Source organism: Sciurus vulgaris (assembly GCF_902686455.1).
Source record: "Sciurus vulgaris genome assembly, chromosome: 11".
NCBI classification, from domain to species: Eukaryota; Metazoa; Chordata; class Mammalia; order Rodentia; family Sciuridae; genus Sciurus; species Sciurus vulgaris.
In genome coordinates, this window is record NC_136472.1 from 105924652 (window position 1) to 105948506 (window position 23855).

A 23855-nucleotide genomic window follows, 5' to 3' on the forward strand; every position below is an offset into this window, starting at 1 on the left:
ACGCCCCGCCCCTCGCCGCGGCGCTGGGCGTCACTACGCCCGGCTCCGAGCCTCCGCCTCCGCGCCGCTGGGGCGGCCTGCGTCAGTCCAGCAGCTAGCGACCGTGGGCCATGGCCGCCGCGGGGAGTGGCCGGCTCCTGCGCTTCGCCTCCGCGACCCTGGGTGGCCCGGCCCGCCGCCCGCTGCTCCTCGCCGGACCCCACGCGGGAGCCGGAGGCTGGCTGGGGAACCCGGGACCCGGCCTGGGCGGTGGCGCGCGGGCAAGCCGGTCGCTAAGCCGGTCGCTGAGCTTGTCGGCGCGGAGCAGGTGAGGCGCGTGCAGACGGGAGGGTCCCGGCCGGGGGCTGCGCTCCTGGGCCGCCGTTGGCGTGGCGGGGCTTCGCCGGGCGCCTGCGTGCGGGGCCCTTGCCAGGGGCGCCCGCCTCTCGCTCCGCTTCCCCTGGAGCGCTGCGGGTTGGTGTCGCCTCCCCTCTGCCCCCGCACTAAATTCCTCCCCGAACCACCCAGACCTGGGTGGAAATGGGGATCCGGGACCCCCAGTTTTCTTTTCCAGCTCCTCATGTGCCCGGAGGAAAACGAGAGACGTGCCCCTACTGGTTCCTTTAACCTTTGCCCTGAACTCCAGTGACCTTCATGGTGGTGGGAACAGATATATGCAGGTGCTGGCAACATAAGAGGATAATTCTATAAATGAGCCCATTGTGCTGACTTCCCACATGCTGTCTTTTCCAAGAAGCAGTTTGCCAGCCGCTTAAGTGGACAGGATTTGTCACCTTGGTCAGCTAATTACCTGTTATCTGTAGGAGAAATGTAGGCTTAAAATAATGTCTTTAAGAGGAACTCACATTACCGTTAAAGGGGAGAATTTTGTTACTCTTTTAATGAACCAGATCCTGGAACTCAGGGAGATATAATTCCTTTTAACGGTAAAACCTATAAGACTTTTTGGTTAAGAGTTCAATTAGAACCCGTCAGCTTGGGCCAAAGTGATCTGGAATCGTCATGGCAGTGGAGACATGAAAGTCTGAGGTCATCCTGCTGTTGGACAAAAGTCAAGCGGTGGGCCTGGGCTGGACTCTCTGGAAACGCCTCTGGAATCCCCAATAAAATTGGAGTGTAGGAGAGGCATCCTGTCCCTCTCCTTAGAGGACCCACTCTTCCTTGAGAGTGTCTTCCTTTCCCATCCCTTCTAATAAACTCATACCTGTTACTCTGAGCGACATGTCTGAAATCTTTTTGACTTGATCTCAAGAATTGGTGTTTGGGGTTGGGAAACTTCTTTGCTGTTTTCTGTAAGGCCCCAGCCCTATAACAATGCGATGTTCTGACCTGACCTGCTGCTCCTTTCTCCCCAATTATATGAGATAATACAGGTGATGAAGGTAGTCTTGTACCTGGCAGCTACTGAGCTCAGAAGGTGCCTCCTGTTAGCAGCAGCAGCAACTTCTTAGGCTCGTAGGGTTGAGCATGTTGTGTTAAATATTAAGAAAGACCTGAAAAATTTTCCCCAAAATGTGTTGAAATTTTATAATCTTGGACTTTTTTGGGGGGTTACTAGAGATTGAACCCAGGGATGCTTAACTACTGAACTACTTCCCCAGCCCTGTTTTAAAATTTATTTTGAGATAGGGTCTTGCTAATTTGCTTAGAACCTTGTTAAGTTGTTGAGGCTGGCCTCAAATTTGCCATCCTCTTATCTGAGGCTCCTGAGCTGCTGGGATTATAGGCATGTGCCACCATGCTTGGCAGCATATTTGTTTTTCAAAAGTAGTGTCCCCTTAGGTTTAATAAAATTAAAATTCTGTCAACTTCAGAGTGTAGCAGCATGGTGGAGGTTTTTATATGTTCTGTCACTCTAGGGTGTAGTGTGGCAAGAGGCAAAAACTGGATAGAGAGGGTATGAGATTTGTATGTTGTCTTTTTTCCAGTTTCTTCTTCATAAGGGCCCTGATAGTCTAGGACTCATGCATCTTATCTCCCATGAACCTGTTTTGCAGTGCATGTTCACTAAATTTTTTGTTTCATGAACTCTGAGTGAGATCATGGAGAAGACAAGCTGGATTGATTTGTCTCCATTTCCTCTTCTTACCTACCCTTCATGTTCTGTGTGGGTGCCCTGTTGGATGCATTCTTGAAAACTTGTGTATAAATTAGGACGCGTATTGAAGATATCTGTGTAACTAATATTTAAGTGAACATGAATGCTTTTTGCTAATGGGAATTATCTTCCCCACCTTTATTGTTTGGATTTGGATGTTGTATTTCCTGTCGTGTACTTTGGAAGTATAACTGGGTTTTCCAGTTCTTATCATTCCAGACCTGTGCTGTTCATTACTACTTAATTACCTGTGGCTATTGAAGTTCACCCTGTGGCAGTTACACTAGCCACATTTTAAGTACTCAGTTCTGCATGTGACTAACAGCTATCTTGTTGAATGTCTGTTATTGCACAGTGTTCAGTTGAACAGATCCATTCTAGAAGCTGTAGATATGAGTTTGAAGTTTAACATTTAGATAATTTTGGCAGTAGAATTAAAGAAAAAAACACTACTTTTATTGTAAAGCACACTGACACATTTTGGAGTGATTTAGGTTGTAAAGGGTTTTCACATATATTATTTCACTTGACTGTTAAGACAATCCTATGAGACAGGAAGGTAAAATAAAATTGCACATTAAGTAACCAGCAAAACCAGGACTAGAACTCAAGCAGTTTTTGTTTGGTTTTTGGGCACCATAATGGTTGATTTTTTTGTTGTTGTTGCTGCGCTAGGGATCAGGATTGAAACCAGGACCTCACACATGCAAGGCAAACATTTGATTACTGAGGTACAATCCGAGTCAATCATTCTTTAGTCCATGGTTAGTGAGTTATTTGAGAGAGTTAAGGTGACTGTGTAAATAGGGACCCCTGGACTGGGCCCTTTTTCTGGGCTGGTGTGCCCTGCTACAGTATATAGTGGAAGCGTGGGCATCAGCAGCTGCAGCTTCCTCTCCTAGTATGAGGCTGCTGAGAACTGTAGCACAGCAAACATGCAACTTAAATATCTGCTGTGGTCAAGAAGAATAAACAATAAAAGTAAATGGTAAAGTTGAGTAAAGGGTAACAAGTGAAGAAAATAGTTTGCAGTGATGTTGGATTAACTGGTGATTATAGAAGATTTAGAGGGATTATATTTCGTAGTGCATGAAATCTTATCCTTTTGGGGACCAGCTAAAAACTTTCGTTTATTCTTAGAACTGAAAGATCTATCAATACTATCAATACTAATCTTTGACAGTGAACAGATAAAAATCAACTTGGATGAAGTACATGGGTTTACTGTTTTAAGAAACAAAGGATTTTCACAAACTTAATTCTTTAAAATCATTTTAATTCTTTAGTTTGCAACTTGAAGTTATTTTATCCCAGTTTTACCCATAAGTAAGTGACTTCCTATGATTATCTAATGAATGTCAGAACCAGGACTAGAATCTACACCTTTTGAATCATAGGTGCCATATTCTTTCAACAGAATTACCCTTCCTTTCTAATTTGCACTTCCTCTCCTCTACTGAACTGATTAATGCTCTCATTTAGCATTTTTTTTTTAATAGGACTATGTACTTTCAATACATAACAGCAGGTAAGGTTCTTAATTAGCAGTGAAAGGGCTTTGACTTTAAAGGTTATCAGTCAGTGTTTGTTGGGTTCTACTGTGTTAGGTATTTTTGTATTTATTGTCATAACTAAGTAAAATAAGTGTTATCCTGATTATATACAAGTGGAGGCTGATGTAAGAGATTTTGAATTCCTTTGTTGTAAACTTAGCTCTAGCATGTACCAGAACAGCAATTCTAAAACCTCTGGCTTTCAGTAATTTCAAAAATGATGGAATTCTTTCTATTGTTTCTATTATAGCTTTAGCTACCAGGCATTTGTCCATATCAAATCTCTAGAGTTCTCTCCTGGGCCCAGAACCATATTTCCATTTGGCTTTGGAACATTTTCATCTAGTTTTTCCATTATTAAATTAAATAAGTTTAAACTTGAACTCATTTCCATCTTCCTAAAAACTCCTCTCTCTCTTTACCCTAAACTGTACCACTCATATGCCATACCAGAAATCTGAACATTATTTCTTTGCTGTCTCCCAGTTTATGGTATATAAATGATCTTCAAAATCTCCAGTTTCATCTCCTGGATAGTTCTTAAGACAGTGTCTTCTATATCCATGCTTAATCTATGTTCTTCTAATAACATCAATAGCATATCTTCTGAAATATCTTCATTCTCAGCCACTTTACCCTGGGGGAAATAAAGAGGCAGTTGTCTAGTTTTAAATCTTGATTAATAATTGAGAATAGGTTTTTTCTTTCTTTTTTTTTTAAGTGCTGAAAATTCTACCCAGGGCTTCCCTGGTGCTAGGCAAGTACTCTACCACTTGAGCCACATCCCAGCAAGACTACTTGTTTTTAAAGCAATTTAGTAGTTGTTGTTGTAAAAAGAAGTTGGAGGACACAGGCCCTTTTGAGGGACACACACACACACACACACACACACACACAGATACACATTTGGTCATTTTTAATAATTTTTTTTTTCAGTGTTATCAGGGAGGGTCTTATTATTCAGTTCCTGGGGCTTCACTTGCCTCATTTATGAAATGAGATAATTAGATTTGATAACTTTCAGCCCTGAAATTATTTAATTCTGGCTTATATTAAAATTTTCTTTGATAGATTATAACCATCCTTTGGTAGTAGTGAAAATTATAACTATTAAGTTGAAATATATCTTTTCAATTGCGACATAAAAGGTAAAATGGTAATGGTGAGGATAAGGATCTAATTGCTAGTATAATTTCCCAAATTTTGGAGTGGCTTTTGTGAGAAGGGAATTGCTGATAGATAATATAGTAAAATGTGTAAGGAAATATTTATCTCTTTCAAAGGTTAAAGCAAGCAATTAAAAATCTTTTGTAGTTCTGTTGATTTTCGAGTATACAGAGTAGATCCAAATGAATTGTTCAGATACTCAAACTGTGAAACTGTTGTCTCTCAACTGCAGTGTCTTCTCTGCTTCTCTGACACTTATTCCATCAGACATCTACATGGTAATCACACTAATGAGAGCAGAGTGATTTGTTTTTTTAAAGCTCACCACAAACCTAGTCTTGTCTTACAGGGGCATATTCATTGAGACTTTTTTTTTTTTTTTTTGATCCTAGAGGTTGAACACCCAGGGCACTTTACAGCTGAACTACATCCCCAGCCCTTTTTATTTTTTGAGGCAGGGTCTTGCTAAGTTGCTGAAGCTGGCCTCGAATTTGCAATCCTGATTCAGCCTCCTGAGTCTCTGGGATTAAAGGCATGTGCCATTCTGTTAGACCAAAATAAACTTTGCAAAGAAAAGAAAATACTATAAAAAAGTATATTCCCATATACATGCACATGCTTTATTTCTTTGACCTTACAGGTTAAAATAATTAAGTTGTATTTTGAAATTAATAAAAACACCGAACAACTGCTTTCTTTTCCAGCTCAGAAGATAAGGTAACAGTCCACTTTATAAACAGAGATGGTGTAACATTAACAACCAAAGGAAAAGTTGGTGACTCTCTGCTTGATGTTGTGGTTGAAAATAATCTAGATATTGATGGTTTTGGTAAGTATGGAACATTACAACTTTTTAAAGGGTTCAACTTTTTTTTTGAGGACTTTTGACCTGTAGCTTATGACTTAAAATATTAAAATTTAGAAGTGCTAATATTATGTTTCCATTATGGAGAATGGAGTGATGACTGTTTTATTCTTTGTAAAGAATTTAAATAGCCACATGGTCAGAAATCTGTTGTGGCCTTATCACTTTACTGTTTACCTGTGTGATGTGAAGCTGAGGGTAGGGAGTGGCCTTTAAAGATACCAGGTTAGAGATAATATCATGTCACAGAAGGGTATTTAAATAGTTTTAACTTAATCTTGTCAGCTCACCTTTCTCGGAAAGGTAACATCATAAAAAGTGTGTTAAAGAGCTTTCATTTCTATACTTCTGACATATTCCACATGTATGAAGCCCAAGTTTCAGCAGCTGACATTTTACAGGTCCTCAGGCATACTGAGACACAGGATCAGTTTTGCTCAAGTACCATCTCTGTCTGGTCATTCTCAAAGATGATACTCTTGACCATTGCCACCCACATCACCTGGGGAAATGCAGATTCTCAGGTCCATTCCAGACTTACTGAGTCAGAAAGATAGAAATATTTTCTGATCTTTGACAGAAAAGGGTGAACCATGCTGTTGTGTACATTGGAACTTCTATTGTGTAGCTGAAAAAATTTAAATCTGAATACTAATATCTTAGAACAGTGTTAATTAAACTTTCATTTAGTGAATGGTGTGGTGCTCAAATACACTCCCAAATCAGTAACTTTGGAAGGGAATTTAAACATAATTTTATACCATGAAAAAGGCTAAACAATTACCTTGACATTCTGTGCTGTTAATTAAGGAATAGATACTAATAGGGAGAGGGATTAGAAAGATGGTTTTAAAAGGCATTTAAGTAGGAATGTTTTTGAGTTCACAAAAATCTCTTGAATAAAAATAATGACAAGCAGTACTGATGATGTAGTCTTAGGCAGGCACACAGATAACATACCTCAACCTGCAATGGCTAATGTTTTATTTGCTGGAAAATGCATCTGTACCCCTTCCTGCCTCTCTTTGCACTTACTACTATGAGAAATTTAGTCTCAGCTTGAGTTTTGAATTACATGAAGATTTTAGGACCAGCATCCTTTAAACAAAGAAAGATTACTGGTTTTAGATGCTCCCCCTCTTAACAAACCATAACAAAGAACCTGTCATTAAGTTTTCTTTTGTAAACATCATTTTAAGTGCTACATGTTTTTCTATTGTGTAGATATGACATGATTTATTTACTCTATTGTCTTTTCTAGAAACTTATGTGTCTTCCAACTTTCAGCTATTATAAATAACCTTATTTTCTGTGTATTTTATAATTTTCTTGCAATAAATTCCTGGGGATGGAATTACCTAGAAAATGTTTGTTTTATATATTGTGTGCTCAAATTATTTGCCTGTTTTTCTGGAGGATATTGCATATTCTTATTGGTTATCAAAAACTTTTTAAGTGTACTACATAACAAAAAATATGAAGATGAAAATTACTTTTAAACATACAAATGGCTTTCGATCTGTTTTACATGAAGCTAAATCTTTTCAAAATAAAGTAAAATACTTTATTTGTATAGATAATTATCACAAGCTGATTTATATTAATTTCTTCTAAATTAAAACCAGTGTTGGCAACCTTAATATTTGAAAATATATTTTAAAATTTTTAAAAATACTTTTCCCAACTCCATTTGTGACTATGAATTGCAGTACAATGTTTTTCAAACTGCTAATAGTGACCATTACTGTGTCATGAGATTAATTTAGTGGCTTCCAACTAGCATTTTAGAGAAATAAAAAAGAATAGAACTTATAAAAACACACCATCCTTTGCAGGGGTGTTGCTTTATGAAATATTGTTTTGGTATTTTACAAAGCATTTTTGTACTGGGTCATGATCTAAAATGGAATTCATACTGTGAAAAAAATATATGTATATTTGAAAGTTTTTATTAGCATAGTTAAGAGTGGAGTCTTCCTGCCTGGGCTTGTTTTACCAGCTGTGTGATCTTAGGTTAGGCATCTAACCTCTTTATACTGTGTTCTCATCTATAAAATGGGGGGTAATATTAATATCTGCTTCATATGTTGCTATAAAGATCAAATGAATCAATCCAAGCAAGTGCTAAATAAATATTAGCTGTTATTGTTAAACTTAGGTATTACTACACATTCATTGTGGCAATTAAAAAAATAATTAAGAAAGAAATTAAAAGTTCCCATAATTATATCACAGAGATAAACACTAAAATATTTTCCCTCAATACCCCATAAATGTAGAGAATATAATGCCAACACAATCTTTAGAGGTTTGATAAGAATTCTGCTGGTGTCATTGAAATTCACATATTGAGATTTAGAAGGAAACTTTAAAGATCAAGGATTCTAGTATGTTTGGAAATTTGGTAAATGTAAGCTTGAGATTCACACAAAATAGTGAAGTATAAGACTCTTCTAGAATAAAGATGAAAGAAAATCAAGATGTCTGCAATGTCATTTTTATAAAGAAGAGGTAATTATGACATCACAGGACAGTTATTTCATTAATTCCTAAAGCTGAGTATGGAAGACCCTCTAAAGTATGACTTATGACAGATGAAAAACCGATTCCACATGTGACTGACCAAGTCCATAGTCTACAGCTTCTCCCTGGGTGATCTCAACCATCCTGTGACCTTTAATCCTGATAAACTCTGAAATTTACATCTTTCTCCCTCTGAGCCCTGGTCTTACAGATCCAACTCCCTATTTTAAATCTCTTCTTGGAAATCCTGAAGTTATTTTAAACTCAGTATATTTAAAATAGGTTTTGATGCTGTGTGCTTGCCCTCTTCCTCCAGTCTTTTCTGTCTCAGTAATGAGCACCACCCAGTTGCTCAAGCCTGAAACTGGGAGCATCTTTTATGCTTTTACCGTATCTAGCTCATTAGCTGGGCTGTGAATTCTGCCTCCCAAGATGTGTCTCCAATGTGTACTGTTGACTTCCTCCCGGTGGTTGTCATTTGGGGTTGACCAGTCACTGCATACCTAGAGCTGCTAACCTGCTTCTACACTTGAGCCTAGCAGACAGGGTGATTTGTCATGACAGACATGTCAGTTCCTGATTAAAACCAGGAATGACTTCCCTTACACTTAGGATCAAATCCATGTTCCTTACCCCATCCTACAAAGCTCAGTGTTACCTGCTCCATGCACTATTCTTCCTCTCCCCTATTTCTCATTCTTTCTCTTACTTTGGTCAGACTGACTTCTCCAGAGCCTGAACTTATCTAAAATTTCTGTCTTTGAGACTTTGTACATACTTTACCTACCCTCTGCTGGGATGCATCCACTCTCCCCTATCCCAGAATTGCCTCTTCGCTGCTTCTCATCAAGTCTCAGTTTGTATACTTCCTTACATCATATAAGGGCAAATACCCAATTACTAGATTGTGACAAGTGCTGTGGAAGACATGAGCAGATTGCTGTGATGGAGGATAATGGGTTCAGATAAAAAAAGAAACCCTTATTCGCCCAGCCACCCAATCCTTTGTTTGATTTCTCTTGTTACCCTGATCCAGTTATGAACTTGTTTGCAAATTATGCAATCTGTGGCATTCTGTTATAGCAGCATGAAATGGACTTAAACAGTGGTGTTTATCACTCTCCCCTCTTTACCCTAATCATTTGCCTCAGACTGTCCTTTTCTAGCATTTATCCAATCCAGTAATTTACATTTCTTTGTGTATCTTGTGTACTTGTATCTCTCTCCCAGTAGACTGTGATGAAGGATAAAACCATTCCCATTCCTCATTTGATACGAAATAATGAGTGAAGAAATTAATAAAAATGACAATTCTGAATTCTGTAATAACACAGATTTATGAATCTTTTATTGCCAGCTCAATATAGATCTTTTGAATTGTGCATCTTTTTCAGAGTGTATTACAATGTTCTATCACCAGGGGGCAGTTGCACATCTGTGATTGAATTTACCTAGCTTATTATCTCTTTTTCTTTTATACCAGTTCTTTCCTCCCTATGTCTGTTTTAAGGGAAACTATTCAAATTGGGGGATCCTGATAGTATTCATATGAATTTTGTTTTATTCCCATCATGCTTGTTAATGTATTTCTGACTATGCTAGATCAGTCTTTACTTTAGAAAATTAGATTTTATGTCTATAGGTAATTTTGTTATTTTTCTGGGGGAGAGTACAGGGGATTGAACTCAAGGGCACTCAGCCACTGAGCTACATCCCCAGCCCTATTTTGTATTTTATTTAGAGACAGGGTCTCACGAGTTGCTTAGTGCCTTACCATTGCTGAGGCTGGCTTTGAATTCACAATCCTCCTGTCTCAGCCTTCTGAGCTGCTGTAATTACAGGCATGTGCCACTACACTTGGCTATTTTTGTATTTTTAATATATAATATTCCCATGCAGCTATCTACTAGATTTCTGTTTGGGAAAGGGGTTAGATCTGGGGGTGGGCAATTTGTCTTGTTAGCATCATAATAAATACACAAAATGATCTTAATATAAGATGAACATACGTGAAACTGTATTTTCCTGTTGGCCAGCAATCAATTTACATGAAAGGAAATAAGCAATAGTTTGCAGTTATCTAACTTTTTCTAAGAAATAATTTTATAACAAGAATTTGGGAAGGTTTGCTCAAATCCTTAGTATCATTATTCCTGTTTATAAAAGAAAAAAAAATGATCCAGGAGAGGTTAATCATCAGCTTTGACATTAGTAACCATGCCTTACTATTCCTAGGGCAATTATAAATTATGCAGACTTTAAGTTTTACAGATTAACCATATTAAGATTCTTACTCTAGCAAAATTATAAGTATTGTGAAACCAAAACTCTTGTCATAAGCCCTGTAATTTCTAGGTGGCAGGCTAGGTGAATTGTACATTTTACATTTATTACTGTAGCTGAAGTGGTACAGCTTTAGCTGGGAAATATATCTGCCATCCTTTGTCAGCATTCTGTGAACCATGCAGTTTACAGACATCTGAATGTCTTTGTGATTTTGTTGGCTATACTGCTAGTATCTTAAACAGTGGTTATAGTTAAAAATAACTTTTAAAGCCTGTTATCAGTTTCAGAGCCAAGCATTAAGTGTTAATGCTGAAAAATGCATCTGAAAATGAGTTATTTTGGGACAGATGTTAGAAATGACAAAATGCTTTTACAAAAATCAAAAACCTTCATGACAGGTGGTCATTGTTAATTTAGAAGAAAAAAACTTTGGATTGTTAGTCAGAATACAGCAACATAAAAGCAGAACCAAAGTGTGTATACCTTTAAGTTAATGAAAATTGTATAACCAAACAAGGATGTTAGATAAAATGTTGATACAGAGAGCTAATATCAGTGTAGCTGTAATGTGTCCCTAAGTCAGATTATTCTCTGTGCTAAGGTGCCAAGCATTTCTTATTACTGTTTTTAGTTGACAAATCATAGTTGTAAAAACTTGTGGGGTATAATGTGATGTTTGTGTCTGTATACACACACACACACACACACACACACGCACATACACATATATAGTGGAATGACTAAACAGCTAATTAACATATCCTTCACTTTTTTGTGTGTGGTGAAACATCTGAAATTTATTCAGCAATTTTGAAATATATATTATTCTTAACTAATCACCATGCTGGGCAGTAGATCTCAGAAATTTACTCCTTCTGTCTAACTGAAACCTTATACCTTTTGAACAGCACATCAGATTTCCTCTACTCCTCCCCCTTCTTCTGGTAATCACTATTCTTTAAGATTTGAAGCAGTTTTGATTATTGGAAAGGTAGGCAAAACAATGTTAGATGTTTTACTTCAAATGCTTTTTCTGCCTACGTGTATTTAAAATTAAGAAATGTCTGAGGATTCTAGATTTCTGGACTACAAGAACCCTTCTTTCTATTTTACTTTTTGTTTCATTGAGAAAGTAACTCTTGACATATGAGATTTCTAGTTTTTAGTATTTGGGGATGTGTCCCTCAGACTATGATCACTTTATGTTCACACAGATATTTGTGCCTCTCTTCTCTTTTTGTATACTCCCCCCACGCACACACACACATACACACACACACACAAGTGTGTAGTCTCGCTCTTCTTATTTAACACCATACTGAAAGTCTTAGCTAGTGTACTAAGGCCAAAGAAAAAAAGAAAAAAGGCCAAAGAAAAAAAGAAAAATTAAAAGAGATGCAGATTGAAAAAGAGAAGGAAAAAGAACAGAAAAGGATATAACTTTTTTTTTATTCAGTAGCCTCTTGTTCTGTTTTAGGTTTTCTTTATACCCAGATTTTTACCTTATTTAAATGCTTTGTTCAGATACATGTTTCTATGATTCTATGAAATTCTTACTTTAAAAAACAACAAATAGGTCAAATCTCAATACAAATTCCAAAAACACTACTCAGATTATTGTCTTATTGAGGAGTTTTGCAGGAGTGAATATTTCTTCCAGTAAGTGCTATCTATCGGTCTTATAAATCTTTGCTACAGATCTGATGCTGTAGTGATACTTGTAACACAGTGTGACCATTATGAGTCTCTGGTTTAGGGTTAGCCCTTTCATACAGGCTGAGTTGATTTTTTTGTGAGTCTTTTCTTCCTGGTACAAAGTATCCTAGTAAGCTTCTTCCTAGTACAAAGAATAAAGAAAAATATAATCTGTTGTTGATAATCTTTTGTGGTAGGAAAAACTTTGAAAGGGACCAAAAAAGAAGGAGGCATGAATGTGCATTTGTTTACAGAATAAATATGGCACTAGAATATACTTAGCATGTAAGAATCAAAAGTTAATCTCTTGTATATATTCAGCTTTTGTCAAATTCTTATTAGGATACTCTTCAGCTCCGAGTTTGGCAGCTTATGCAAGGTGTGGAAACAATTGACAAGGTTCCTGAGAAGGGCAATGAAAATTATTAGATAATAAAAATAAGACCTATAAGAGAAGGTTAAAAGAATCTAGACTTCCTAGAGCAGAAAGAGTAGAGGAATTTAAAGCATATGAAGAACTGGAATGGGAATGGTTACTCTTTATTACAGCTGGCCAGGTGGTTAAACAAAAAAAAAGGAGAGATTTATTGGCATATGAATCCAAGATGATTGAAACCACATTGTATGTATGTTGTTCTTCTCTGGGCTTTTCTGACATCACACATTTTTTATTCTTTACCTCCTCAGCCTCTTCTTTTGGACTCTCCTCTCTGAACAGTCTCCTCTTGATCTCTCTGCTTCTTTATCCTTTCTTTGCTCTCTCCTTTCCCTCCACTCTTAGTGAAATCTGTGTTCGCTTCTATGTTGTTCATCTCAAATCTATCTAAAATAAAGTATGTCCTGTCACTTTCCTGCTTAAGATTCTTTATCAAGTTCCCATAACCTGCAGTAGATGTTTAAAACTACCACTGTTCCCAGGGCTGGATCAGGGAGAAGAGGGTCAGAAAGACAGGTGTACACACCCCCTGACAGGAATCACTTCGGAGGCAATATACTGTGAGAGACCTACCTGAGCATGTAAAAAGTACCACTCAGTGTATAAGGAAATGAGATGGAGGATAATGGACAGGACAAGTTCAAGCTCGTTAAGTGGAGACCCTCTGTGTTTGGCCCACTGTCTGCCTCTGCAGCCCCTAGACACTTCCTCTCCTGACTTGGACTGTGAATTTCATTTTCCTTGGCAACTGCCTTTTTTTTTTTTTCCTTTTTTCTTTTTAGCTGGGATTGAACCTATGAGTGCTTTACACTGAGCTACATCCAGTCCTTTTTTTTTTTTTTTTTTTTCTTGAGATAGGTTCTCACCAAGTTGCTGAGGGTCTTGCTAAATTGCTGAGGTTGGCCTTGAATTTAGGATTATCCTGCCATGGTCTCCTGAATCACTGGGATTACAGACATGTACCATAGCACCTGGCTTCTCTGTTGCAAATCTCAGGATTTGTGTCTAATTGGGACTATTTTGTATGCATTGTTAAACTAACTATTTAATTACATAAGACGACTAGATTTCCTGATATTTGTCCCACAATATCTTCGGGGGTGTTTTACCATTTTAGTGTGGATTTTATCTGGATTGAGTATTGATGAGATAAAAGTAGGAATCAAGGCAAGGGGCAAGGAGATGTAAGTTCTAGTGAGCAAGTCCATTAAGAATGAAACTTCCTCTTGGTAGAGTCATGAGTCAGCACCCTCAGGACCTCAGAGTCATGTGCCTTACTTTCTCATTATACAGAAGAGAAGACTGACCCTCGAGGCTTGACGAGGACACAACAAACAACCTAGATGCCTGATTTGAAGGTCACACTGCCCCAGTTCCTTGACTGTAATAAAGTCCCTTCTCCTCTGCAAATAGAATATGTACATTTACCTTTTTATAAAGTACTTCAAATTCACACAAAAATAGAAAAGACATTTGTTTTAATTAAGCATGTATATCTATAATGTGTATATATGTATATATACTTAAGGTGACTCAGATTATTATGTGACAGGAATAAGTTATCTTCAGCATTGGAAAATCTAGCTGAAGTCATAACTGATCTCTAGTAATATGATCTTAGTCTATTTCTTGAACTTCTTGGATTTAGTTCCTTTTATGTTTAAAAAGAAAATTGAGTTATCTAAGATTTCTTGTCATTCCAAATAATTCTAATTACCAAGTAGTAAGCACTCACATGGTACTTACTTTTTAATCTACAGTAACTGTTGCCAAAGTACATATTCACTTAAACTTATTCTTGAAACTACCATGTGTAGCTGATACAGTTACTATTGGGGAAGCCGAGGCATGGGGGATAAAGCAGCCCTATGATGGCGTAGTAAACAGAAAACAGGAGCTGTGGGTGAACCATGCAGCTGCCTCCTGAGCCTGTGTTTCTAATTCCCTGTACTTCACTGAATGGTTTCTCTCCAGTAATCCTTTTACTGCTTTGAATTTGATTTAATAAAAATGAAAATTTAGGAAAGGCTCTTTTTTTTTTTTTAAGATAATAAAATGATTAACAAATGTTGGTATTATGAGAAGGGAACAACTCTTACTAAAGTTTCAGAAGCAAATCCAAGTTACCAATTATCAATAGTAGTTCTGGTACATATTTTATATACATTAATGTTTATTGACCCCAAAGAATCTAATTAAAGTTACTCCTAGGACTCTACAGTATTTAAAGTTATATAATAGCTTTTTAACAATATTTAAATAACTTATTATGAAAGTTGAATTTAACTGGAACATGATTCTGCATGACCCTGTTCCTTCATGGAATTCTAATATGTTCTAGACATGCTATCCTAAGAAAAGCCCAGCCAGCCAGCTGAGGGAGGGGATTTGGAGCTGTGTTATATAAGAAAAATGTGGAGAATCTGGGCATGCTCAGGCTGGAGAAGGAAGTTTAGTCTCAGATACACAGAAAGCTATTCATATTTGACTCTAGAATACAGTTGGATCAGTATATGGAGGTTACAGAGTGGCAGACTTCAGCATGGTGGAAGCTGACCAGATGTGAAATTGGTGGCTTATGCAGTATAGATTTCTTTGTCGGGAGATTTCCAAGCAAAAGCTGGGTGACCCTGAGAGAGGGGTGTTGCAGAACAGGTACCATTGTAGTTTGGTTAGACAAGATGGCTTTTTAATTCCGTTTTCACAGTGCCTGGCACTTAATAGGCACTCAGTAAATAAATCAGTGACTTAAAAGTGGAACAGGAGAAATATTCTTAACATGTTATTTAAAACCAAGCCTACTCTTCAAATGATTCTGACCTGATTGTGACAGGAGACTGAGAATGAAGAATATTTAACCTTATTTAGGTATAGGTTTGACTGCTTTCTTTATAAATGGGTTGAGGAAAAGTAAGTAGTTTACACGCTATCACATAAATCATTGCTACATATGTTTTAAAATGTATACATTTTTATATGTATATATGTCTCAGCTTATAAACTGTAAACTCTTTGATATTAGAACTATATGTTCTCATGTCTTCCTTCATAGCACCTTGGCCAGAACCTTTGTGAAATACTGTATGAGTGATTTCAGACTATGTGTGTGTTGAGTGGGGGGGCAGTATCATTAATATTCTGAAAATAATTTAGTATTATAATACTGATTGTAAAATTTAGAAATATTTAACTTTTAAAAGCCAGGTTTGGGTGGTATAATGTTGAAGAGGGGTATGTTTAGTGATTGCTGCATTTTCAGGTGCCTGTGAGGGAACCCTGGCTTGTTCTACCTGTCACCTCATCTTTGAAGATCACATATATGAGAAGTTAGACACAGTTACTGATGAGGAAAATGACATGCTTGATCTGGCGTATGGACTCACAGACAGGTAAGACTGAAGAGTGCTTTACTTGTACTGATAACCTGAGAATATCCACAGACTGTCACTTTGTTTATTGAAAACCACGTCTGAATTCTCCTGACTTAGAGGACATTCACAAGATTTGCATATCAAAAATGTGGCCTTTTTTTTTTTGTCTGTTCCACAGTTGACCCTTCTGAAATTTTCCCCTTAACAAAAGTAAAAAAAAATTAATTGGAAGAATTATAAGTTTAGATCCTGATATAACTTCTTTAGTCTATTTTTACTCCAGGAATTAATATTTAGCACAGTTTAGCAGGATGAAATCAAGTAAAATGCTTTTTATAGTGTTCTTGAGGATAGATTTGATAATTGAACAAAATTATAGTGGAAAATTTTACCTATTTGAGAGAGCAGAAATTTTGAAGAAATAATATATAATAGTAATTATATTAAGATGACTAGCTCTTTTTCTAAATGTATATTAATCAGAACTTACTAATTAATAGGTAGAGTTACTCTTAAATGTAGTAAGATTTACAGTAGTAAGTGGCATCTAGTGATACCTTATTATTTTTAATTATCTAGTTTGGGTTGGAGTTAAGGTTGCTAGTTGATTTATTTATTCAAGGGGAAAGATAAGGAGAGCTTATTAATTAAGATGGGCTTTGTTTAACTGTGATTTGGTAACCTGAATAAAAAATAATTTTTAAAACAATTCTAAGCAATAGTAATAGTTTTAGGAATTTCATGTGGAATTTGTAACTACAATTTTGTTAAACACTTTTGCATAAACTATCTCATTTAATCCACACAAAATTTTTAGGTCATTTGTGTTTATTCAGAAATGATGAATCTTTTTTTTTTTCCTTTCCTAGTTCATTGCCTTCTTGATAGGGTGAGAATGATACCCTGGAAGAGAGACTGGGGAAATAGTATCTCTTTAGACACCAAAGCAAAGCAAAAGTGGCTGTAATCTACCTGTCCCTCTCATCTCTTCAGGGCTACATTCTCTATCAACATTTCCTTTCCTTTTGTTCCCTAAAGAATAATGTAGAGAATACATCTAGTGACTGTGTTAATTTGATTCTGAGAATTGTGTCTCTCTTTTTTTTTATTGGTTCTTTTTAATTACACATGACAGTAGATTTTAATTTGACATAATTATAAAAAATGGAATATATCTTTTTTAATTCAGTCCCTAATATCTCTTCTTCCCCTTCCCTTCTTGTGTGTCTTAATAAGAGGGTTCAGTTTAGCTAACTGCTTGCCCTTTTATTCAGAAAAAAAATTGTAGATGCATGTAATACATAATATTGTAAGTAAAAGAAAAAGCAAATAAAGAGAACAGGAAAAGTTACATTTAGAAGAAGTACAGATTGTAAAAAGATATAAAAAGGGCTATATTACATGTAAACCAACCACAAGCAATAATAAGATTCCCAGGTGTTAGAATAAGATAATGAGAACAAAGAAGAGATTGTAATGTTTCATGTCTGTTATTCTTAAGAACATGAAATTTTAGTAGAGATATTTTGTGAAAAAAGAGTATGATGTGTTTCATATAGCATTTACACAGCTCTTTGGCATATTTGGAATAAAAAGATTTTAATCAAAGCTAGTAATCACGTGTAAGTTCCTAGTTTTAGGGTACCATATACTTCCAAAACAAAGAAATAGAGAAAATAAGCCTTTGAGTTCATACACTTAGTTTGAAGTTGTGCTATGTAAATATAACACCATCATTAAAATGTCTATTATTAGTGTATTAACCCTGTTTGTGGATAGACTTCCTGTGGCTCCTTGCTTGCTGGTTACGTGTTTCCTTTCTCACATAGTGCAGGAGCCATGTCTTATTTTGTCATTGTGTCTCCAGTGCCTCAGAATAGGGGGTTCTAAATATTTGTGAAATTAATAATACCTGGATAGAGAGATTAAGGAATTATCTTTGAATGCCCATTTGATGATTGTCATTACGCCCTACTACCACTTTCCGTGGATAATCTACCTAGAGGCCTCAGGTTACTTACGTGTAAGACAAAGATGATGATAGTACATACCTCATAGGGATGTTGTTTGGAGTTAAGGAGTAAATATATGTGAAACTCTTCGAATGGCTCCTAGTGGAAAAGGCATTCATTAAATGGTAGTTGTTAGTATTATAGATACATTGATACCAACTTATGTGTTGAGCATTTACTGTGATGCCTAGGCACATAATGAAGATTATTCCTACTTTTCAGGCTTATACAGTATTTTCACCATTTTATAGGTGAGAAGCAGGTTTTGTTATTGTAGATTCGCACAAGGCTGCCAACTACTGGGTGACAGAGCTCTAATCTGAATGCAGTTTTGTTGGACCTCGGAGCCTTGGACTTTGACTCTTCAAGCTGCTTCTCTGAATTGAAAACCATACCTTAGAAGTAGGGTGAACAACCCATGCATACTTTCACTGTCAGGGAGGAGGGCAAAAATGACAGATGAAGTATCTTTCAGATTTACATGAGTGGCAGGATTTTGTGGGATTCACAGTATGGGATGCCTTGCTGTCTGTCTCCTCTAGAAGTACAAGACATTGTTTACACTAGTAGATGTTAGAGCCAGAGACCTTCAAGGAGATAGGGGATATAGGAGAATGAGCAAATGGCCACAGGGCACCACTGCTTCATCTTCTCAATGAGGCAGAGCTCTTTGTGCAGCCCATGTCCTCACAGCATACTTGTTCTTGTCTCACTGGCTTACTATAATCTGCTCTTCTTCATGATAACTGTGTCCCTTATTGCATTAATAGTTTCTAAGAGAGTAGCACTGTCTTACAGCTTTTTGTGGACATCAGGAGTGAGTGACCAATAGTCTCTAAGGCTCACCTTAGAGTGGGTGTGGTTTTAAGTATCTGGGAATTGATAAATAGTTTGCATGGCCTTGCCAGTAACCTCATTTCTCTTGTCCACCATTGCACCTTCTGATTATTTCATTGTTCAGCAGCTCTTTTACCAAAAAAAATAGTTCTTCAGAGTCAATTAGTAAGTGGTAGAAACTAAGGACTAAAGTGAAACTTTGGCACACCAGGTTTTTTGAGTTTTATATTTGTCTTCTCTTACCCTCTAATTGGTTGGGCTGGTTTTATCTGTTTTGACCTAACGAAAAGTTAAAAGGTTGCAGGATATGATGGGTGCACAACAGTAATCCCAGTGATTTGAGAGGCTGCGGTTGGAGGATTGAGTTCAGGCCAACCTGGGAAACTTGGGTAACTTAGAGAGATCCACAGCAACTTAGTGAGATCTCTCTCAAAATAAAAACATAGTAATAATGAAAAAAGGACTGAGGTTGTATATAGCTCAGTGGTAAAGCACCCCTGAGTTCAATTCCCAGTAACAAAAAAAAAAAAGAAAAAGGAAAATTTAAAAGGTTAATTTCCTGGTTTGGGTAGGAAAACATAAAAACATCCTAAACAACTGCATTGCCTTGTGAATGACACATAATTAATAAACCATACCTACTCCCTTTTCTGTACAGATCACGGTTGGGCTGCCAAATCTGTTTGACCAAATCCATGGACAATATGACTGTTCGAGTACCTAAGGCCGTGGCTGATGCCAGACAATCTATTGATGTTGGCAAGAATTCCTAAACTACGATAAGAAGAAATATTTTCGTAAAAATTTACCTATTTTTATAATTCTTAATATAATTGAATGAGAACATGGCTGAATGAATTTATTATTATGACTAGCTTTACCATTTTACTTCACCTTGTATAACTATTGAATTTTATAATATTAAACATGCAATTTTTGCTTTGGTTAAATTATAAAAATATCAGTCAAATATTAGAAAATAGCTGGTACTGATAAAAATCTTACATATTTTACCTTGTGGTTCGTAACTTTAGCGAAATGTTACCACATAATCTTATGTCTGCTTATTTAGGGAGCAGGTTAAGATAAGATTACCCCTGCTTGATGTGGGTGAAGGCAGAGATCTAAAATGGCTTGTCCAGGGTGATATGACTAACTAGAAAATTTGTACTAGAACCTGCATCTTACTATTTTGTTAGTTTTATGTTCAGATTGCTCCTGGAGAAATTATGAACATCTTACTTTTAGCACTAATTAAATGAAAATGAGTGTGAAAAAATATTCAGTGAACTGCTTAATTTCCAAGATAGTTATTAACTTTATAAATAAATATTTCAAAATTTTGATTCAGTGAGAAATGTTTAGTGTGAACTTAAACATTATGACACTGTCAAGTTTGATGTCTGTTCTGACTAAACCAGGGGATAAACTAAAATTAGATGTCTTCATCTTTTCTATTCCAAGCAACATAGTCTATCTTTGCAGTCTTTTGAAAATAATGTTGATTCTTAGAATGGAAATCTTGTGAATTAGGTCCTAAGCCAGAGGACACAAGCAGGCTGCCACATCTCACTGCCTAGGGGGTACCCTTTTCACGTGTGCAGCCTGGGTAGCCATGTGCTACAGTCCCACAAATGAGGGACTCTTTTACTAATTATATGTGGAAGGCGTTTGTATCCATATCTTTGCGATAAATAAATTCATAAAAGGTAATAAATGGATACAGTGTGCTCTTTGGATATATAATAAAACATCAGCTAACCTGGACTAATCATGAGGAAGAGCAGGACAAATAGTAAGGAAATATGTGAGTTATAAGATAGTCCAGTGAACTTCAAGTACTTAAATGTGGTTTGGTAATTTGTATAAATATTGGTCAACTCTTAGCACTTGACATACCCTATGTGTTATGCTTGTTAAGAATGCAGAGATGAACAAGACAAGGAATGCCTTCAGGGAACTCATCTTTTATTAGGAAACATAAAATGTTTGTGTACAAATAATTTGCTTGAACCAAATTGATCAATTTGCCAAATAAAATTTTAAACTTATTAATATACAAAAGGTGATTGGGAAGAACTTGAGGCATCTTAGGTTCATTTAATGTTTAATGACCATTGAATACTTTCTATAATTAGAATGCTACACTTTTAAAGTACTTCAAAGCGATTTATTCTCTTAATTAGCTTATTATTCTTGTATTCTTGTACAGATCACCTGAATTCTCCAGATTTACTTTAATGATTATATTCAGCCAAATTACTCTAAAATTCAGAGTTTAAATTATCAGACTTCAAAATAGAAAAGTTCAAATTAATTAAGTTTAATTGTATTACTTAAATAAACTTAAATTTATTAAATGGAGGATATATTCTATAATTGGTTTGTATAAGGGTTATTTTTCCAGTTTGAAAAAAAACCTTCTGTATTTGATGTGTGTGCATTCCACATACCACATTGTTTTATCTATTTCTGCAAAACATGTTATCCCAAAACTTGGTGGCAGAACACAACAATTATCTTTTGTTATTTCAGACTATTTCTGTGGGTGAGGAATCCAGAGTACAGGGCAGACTTGGCTTTTCTATTCACCATAGTATCTGGGACCCTAGTGAGAAGACTCTTAAAATGCAGGTGCTGTAGGCTTATCCACCACATGACTGGCAGGTGTCAGCTGGGGAGTCTTGCAGGGCCTACTGACTGGAACACCCACAGGTGGACTCTCCATGTGTCCTGTGCTTCCTTACAAAGTGTTTGTGGTGTTCTAAGGGCAAGCACCCAGAGAGCCGGAATTATATACTTGATACATAGTATCCTTTCTACCCATTCTTTTCATTAGAAGTAAGGCACCAAGTCTGGTCTGTCATTTGAAGGGAGGGGTATCAAAGACATTGCAGACATGTTTTGAAGTCATACAGTAATGGTCATTTTCAGGTGAATTTCCTGCCCTTTCATTTCCGGTAAATATTGGCCTTTTAACAAACAGCATTCTAAGCTTTTAAAAAGAGCTAGTTTTTTATCTTGTATTATATCCTGAAAGATTTTCTGTTGTCTTTAATATGGTGGCGTGTTTTTTTTTTTTTTTTTTTTTTTCTGTAAGTCCCAGCATTTTTCTTGAGTATTGATACAAATGAAAGGGTAAAATAGTGGGCCTCCCATTCAGTGCTGTAATGTTAGTTTCTTAGTCATTTTCCATGAAGAAGGGCATCTTCCTTTGGCATAGTCCTCTGTAATTGTTGATTATGTACTAATACTTAATATTATATTTGATTTTCACAGATAAAACCACACCCTGTTATTATGTAACTAATTCAGAGCCACTGAATTCATTTTTTAAAAAATATTTTTTAGTTGTAGATGGTCTTTTATTTTATTTATTTTTATGTGGTGCTGAGGATTGAACCCAGTATCTCACACATGCTAGGTAAGTGCTCTAACACTGAGCTATATAGCCCCAGCCCCTGAATTCATTTTTTTAAGTGACCCATACTAGGAATTTCTAAAATCTTTTGCATTTTACTGTGAAAATATTGTGTCATTTTTGTTGTAGAGGACACCTTTCCTGTTTTCATGCTAGCTATTTAAGTATCACATGATGGTCCATGTCGTCTCTGGTAGTCACTCAATATTTAAAGAACAAGTACATTTCACTTGAAGAGTTGTTTTCAAAGGGAGACTTAGGCTTGATGTTTTCCCATCATTTTCTTTCTTTTTACAACTCTCTTTAATTGCTTTTCCTTTCTTAAACTACCCCAAAACTCCTGACAAACCATAATTTGGATCAAAATTTGTTAGATGGCTTTCTTTCATATAGGATAACTTATCGTTTTGTTAAAAATAGAAATAATGTGTTATATGTTCATTCTTAAAAGTAGTATATGAACCCAAGTGTAGACCATAGTGAGACATAGAAATATTACATATACACTTTGTTTCCTCTTAGAGAAATACTGAAGAAATATGACCTTTGTTAAGCAACAACAGGAATCCTCTAATGTGTCAACTTATCAAATATCAAGTTATTTTTATCAGATTTTCTTTTGTTTATAAGTTTCTAGAAGCTGAAAAACTAGAAAACCAGCTGGCAAAGGGAAGCCATGATTGCTAGCAGACACAAATAAATGTGGCTAAAACAGAACAAAATTGGGGAGCAAAAAGATAATTCAACCTACCAAGCAACTTCCAGGAGGAGTCAATTGGAAAGGCTTTTGAGAGATATCCATTGGGCAATAGCTGTTCCTAACCATTGTTATCTTATTTCTCTTTCCTTTTGACTCTTGTCCTTAGCTAAGTAATACTTGCCATCAGATTTTTAGACTTAATACTGTAAGTGTAAGCCATTGTGCCTTTCTAGTCTACCTCTTATTAGCCATTTTGGAAATCGTCAACACTCAATTTGTTTACCTGAGTAGTTGCTATGGTTTGAATGTGTCCCCCAGAGTTCATGTTTGGAAGCTTAATTCCCCAGTGCTAGTGTTGAGAGGACTTTTAAGAGGTGATTAGATTGTGAGGGCTCTGCCCTCGTGAGTAGACAAATAGGGAAGTGGGTCCCTAGTAAAAGGACATTTGGGCTCCTTCCTCTCCCTCTCTCGCACTCTCTTGCTCTTCCATCTGACTCCTCAAACTTGAACTTCTGACCTCCAGAACTGTGAACCAAATAAATATCTGTTGTTTATAAATTATCCAATCTGTGGTGTTCGGTTACAGCGGCACAAAATGGCCCAAGACAATATTGTTTATCACTCTCACCTGTCCCACTACTCTGCCTAGACTGTCCTTTAGAGTATTTACACATGACTTATGTCACACTGAACTGCCTATAGCACTTAGTGCTTATTATATCAGTATTTTTTTCTGAATAAATAGCACTTTTTAAAAAAATACTGTGTTCCATTTTGAAACTGTAGTATCTTTGCATAGTATTTAGCCCGTAGTTGATATGAAATAAATGTTCAAATTAAGCAAAGTCTGTAAGGAGTATGCTTGTAAGTCTGACTCTGTGGCAGTCACCT

General features: G+C 36.4%; 1 protein-coding gene across 1 annotated transcript; it reads left to right on the forward strand.

Annotated features, from left to right (window-relative positions):
* On the forward strand, window positions 1-23525 carry FDX1 (ferredoxin 1). Its single transcript, XM_079102072.1, has 4 exons — window positions 1-307; window positions 5523-5647; window positions 15883-16012; window positions 19502-23525. Exons 1-4 carry the CDS (start codon window positions 111-113, stop codon window positions 19614-19616), a joined length of 567 nt encoding a protein of 188 aa, XP_078958198.1. The 5' UTR covers window positions 1-110; the 3' UTR covers window positions 19617-23525.
* The last annotated feature ends 330 nt before the right edge of the window (window positions 23526-23855 follow it).

Bases quoted from the DNA above. Each gene is read 5' to 3' on its own strand.
- FDX1 (XM_079102072.1), top strand. From the start codon at position 111: ATGGCCGCCGCGGGGAGTGGCCGGCTCCTGCGCTTCGCCTCCGCGACC. The intron at 308-5,522 runs GTGAGGCGCGTG...TTTCTTTTCCAG, and splicing joins AGCTTGTCGGCGCGGAGCAG to CTCAGAAGATAAGGTAACAG. The intron at 16,013-19,501 runs GTAAGACTGAAG...TTTTCTGTACAG, and splicing joins GCGTATGGACTCACAGACAG to ATCACGGTTGGGCTGCCAAA.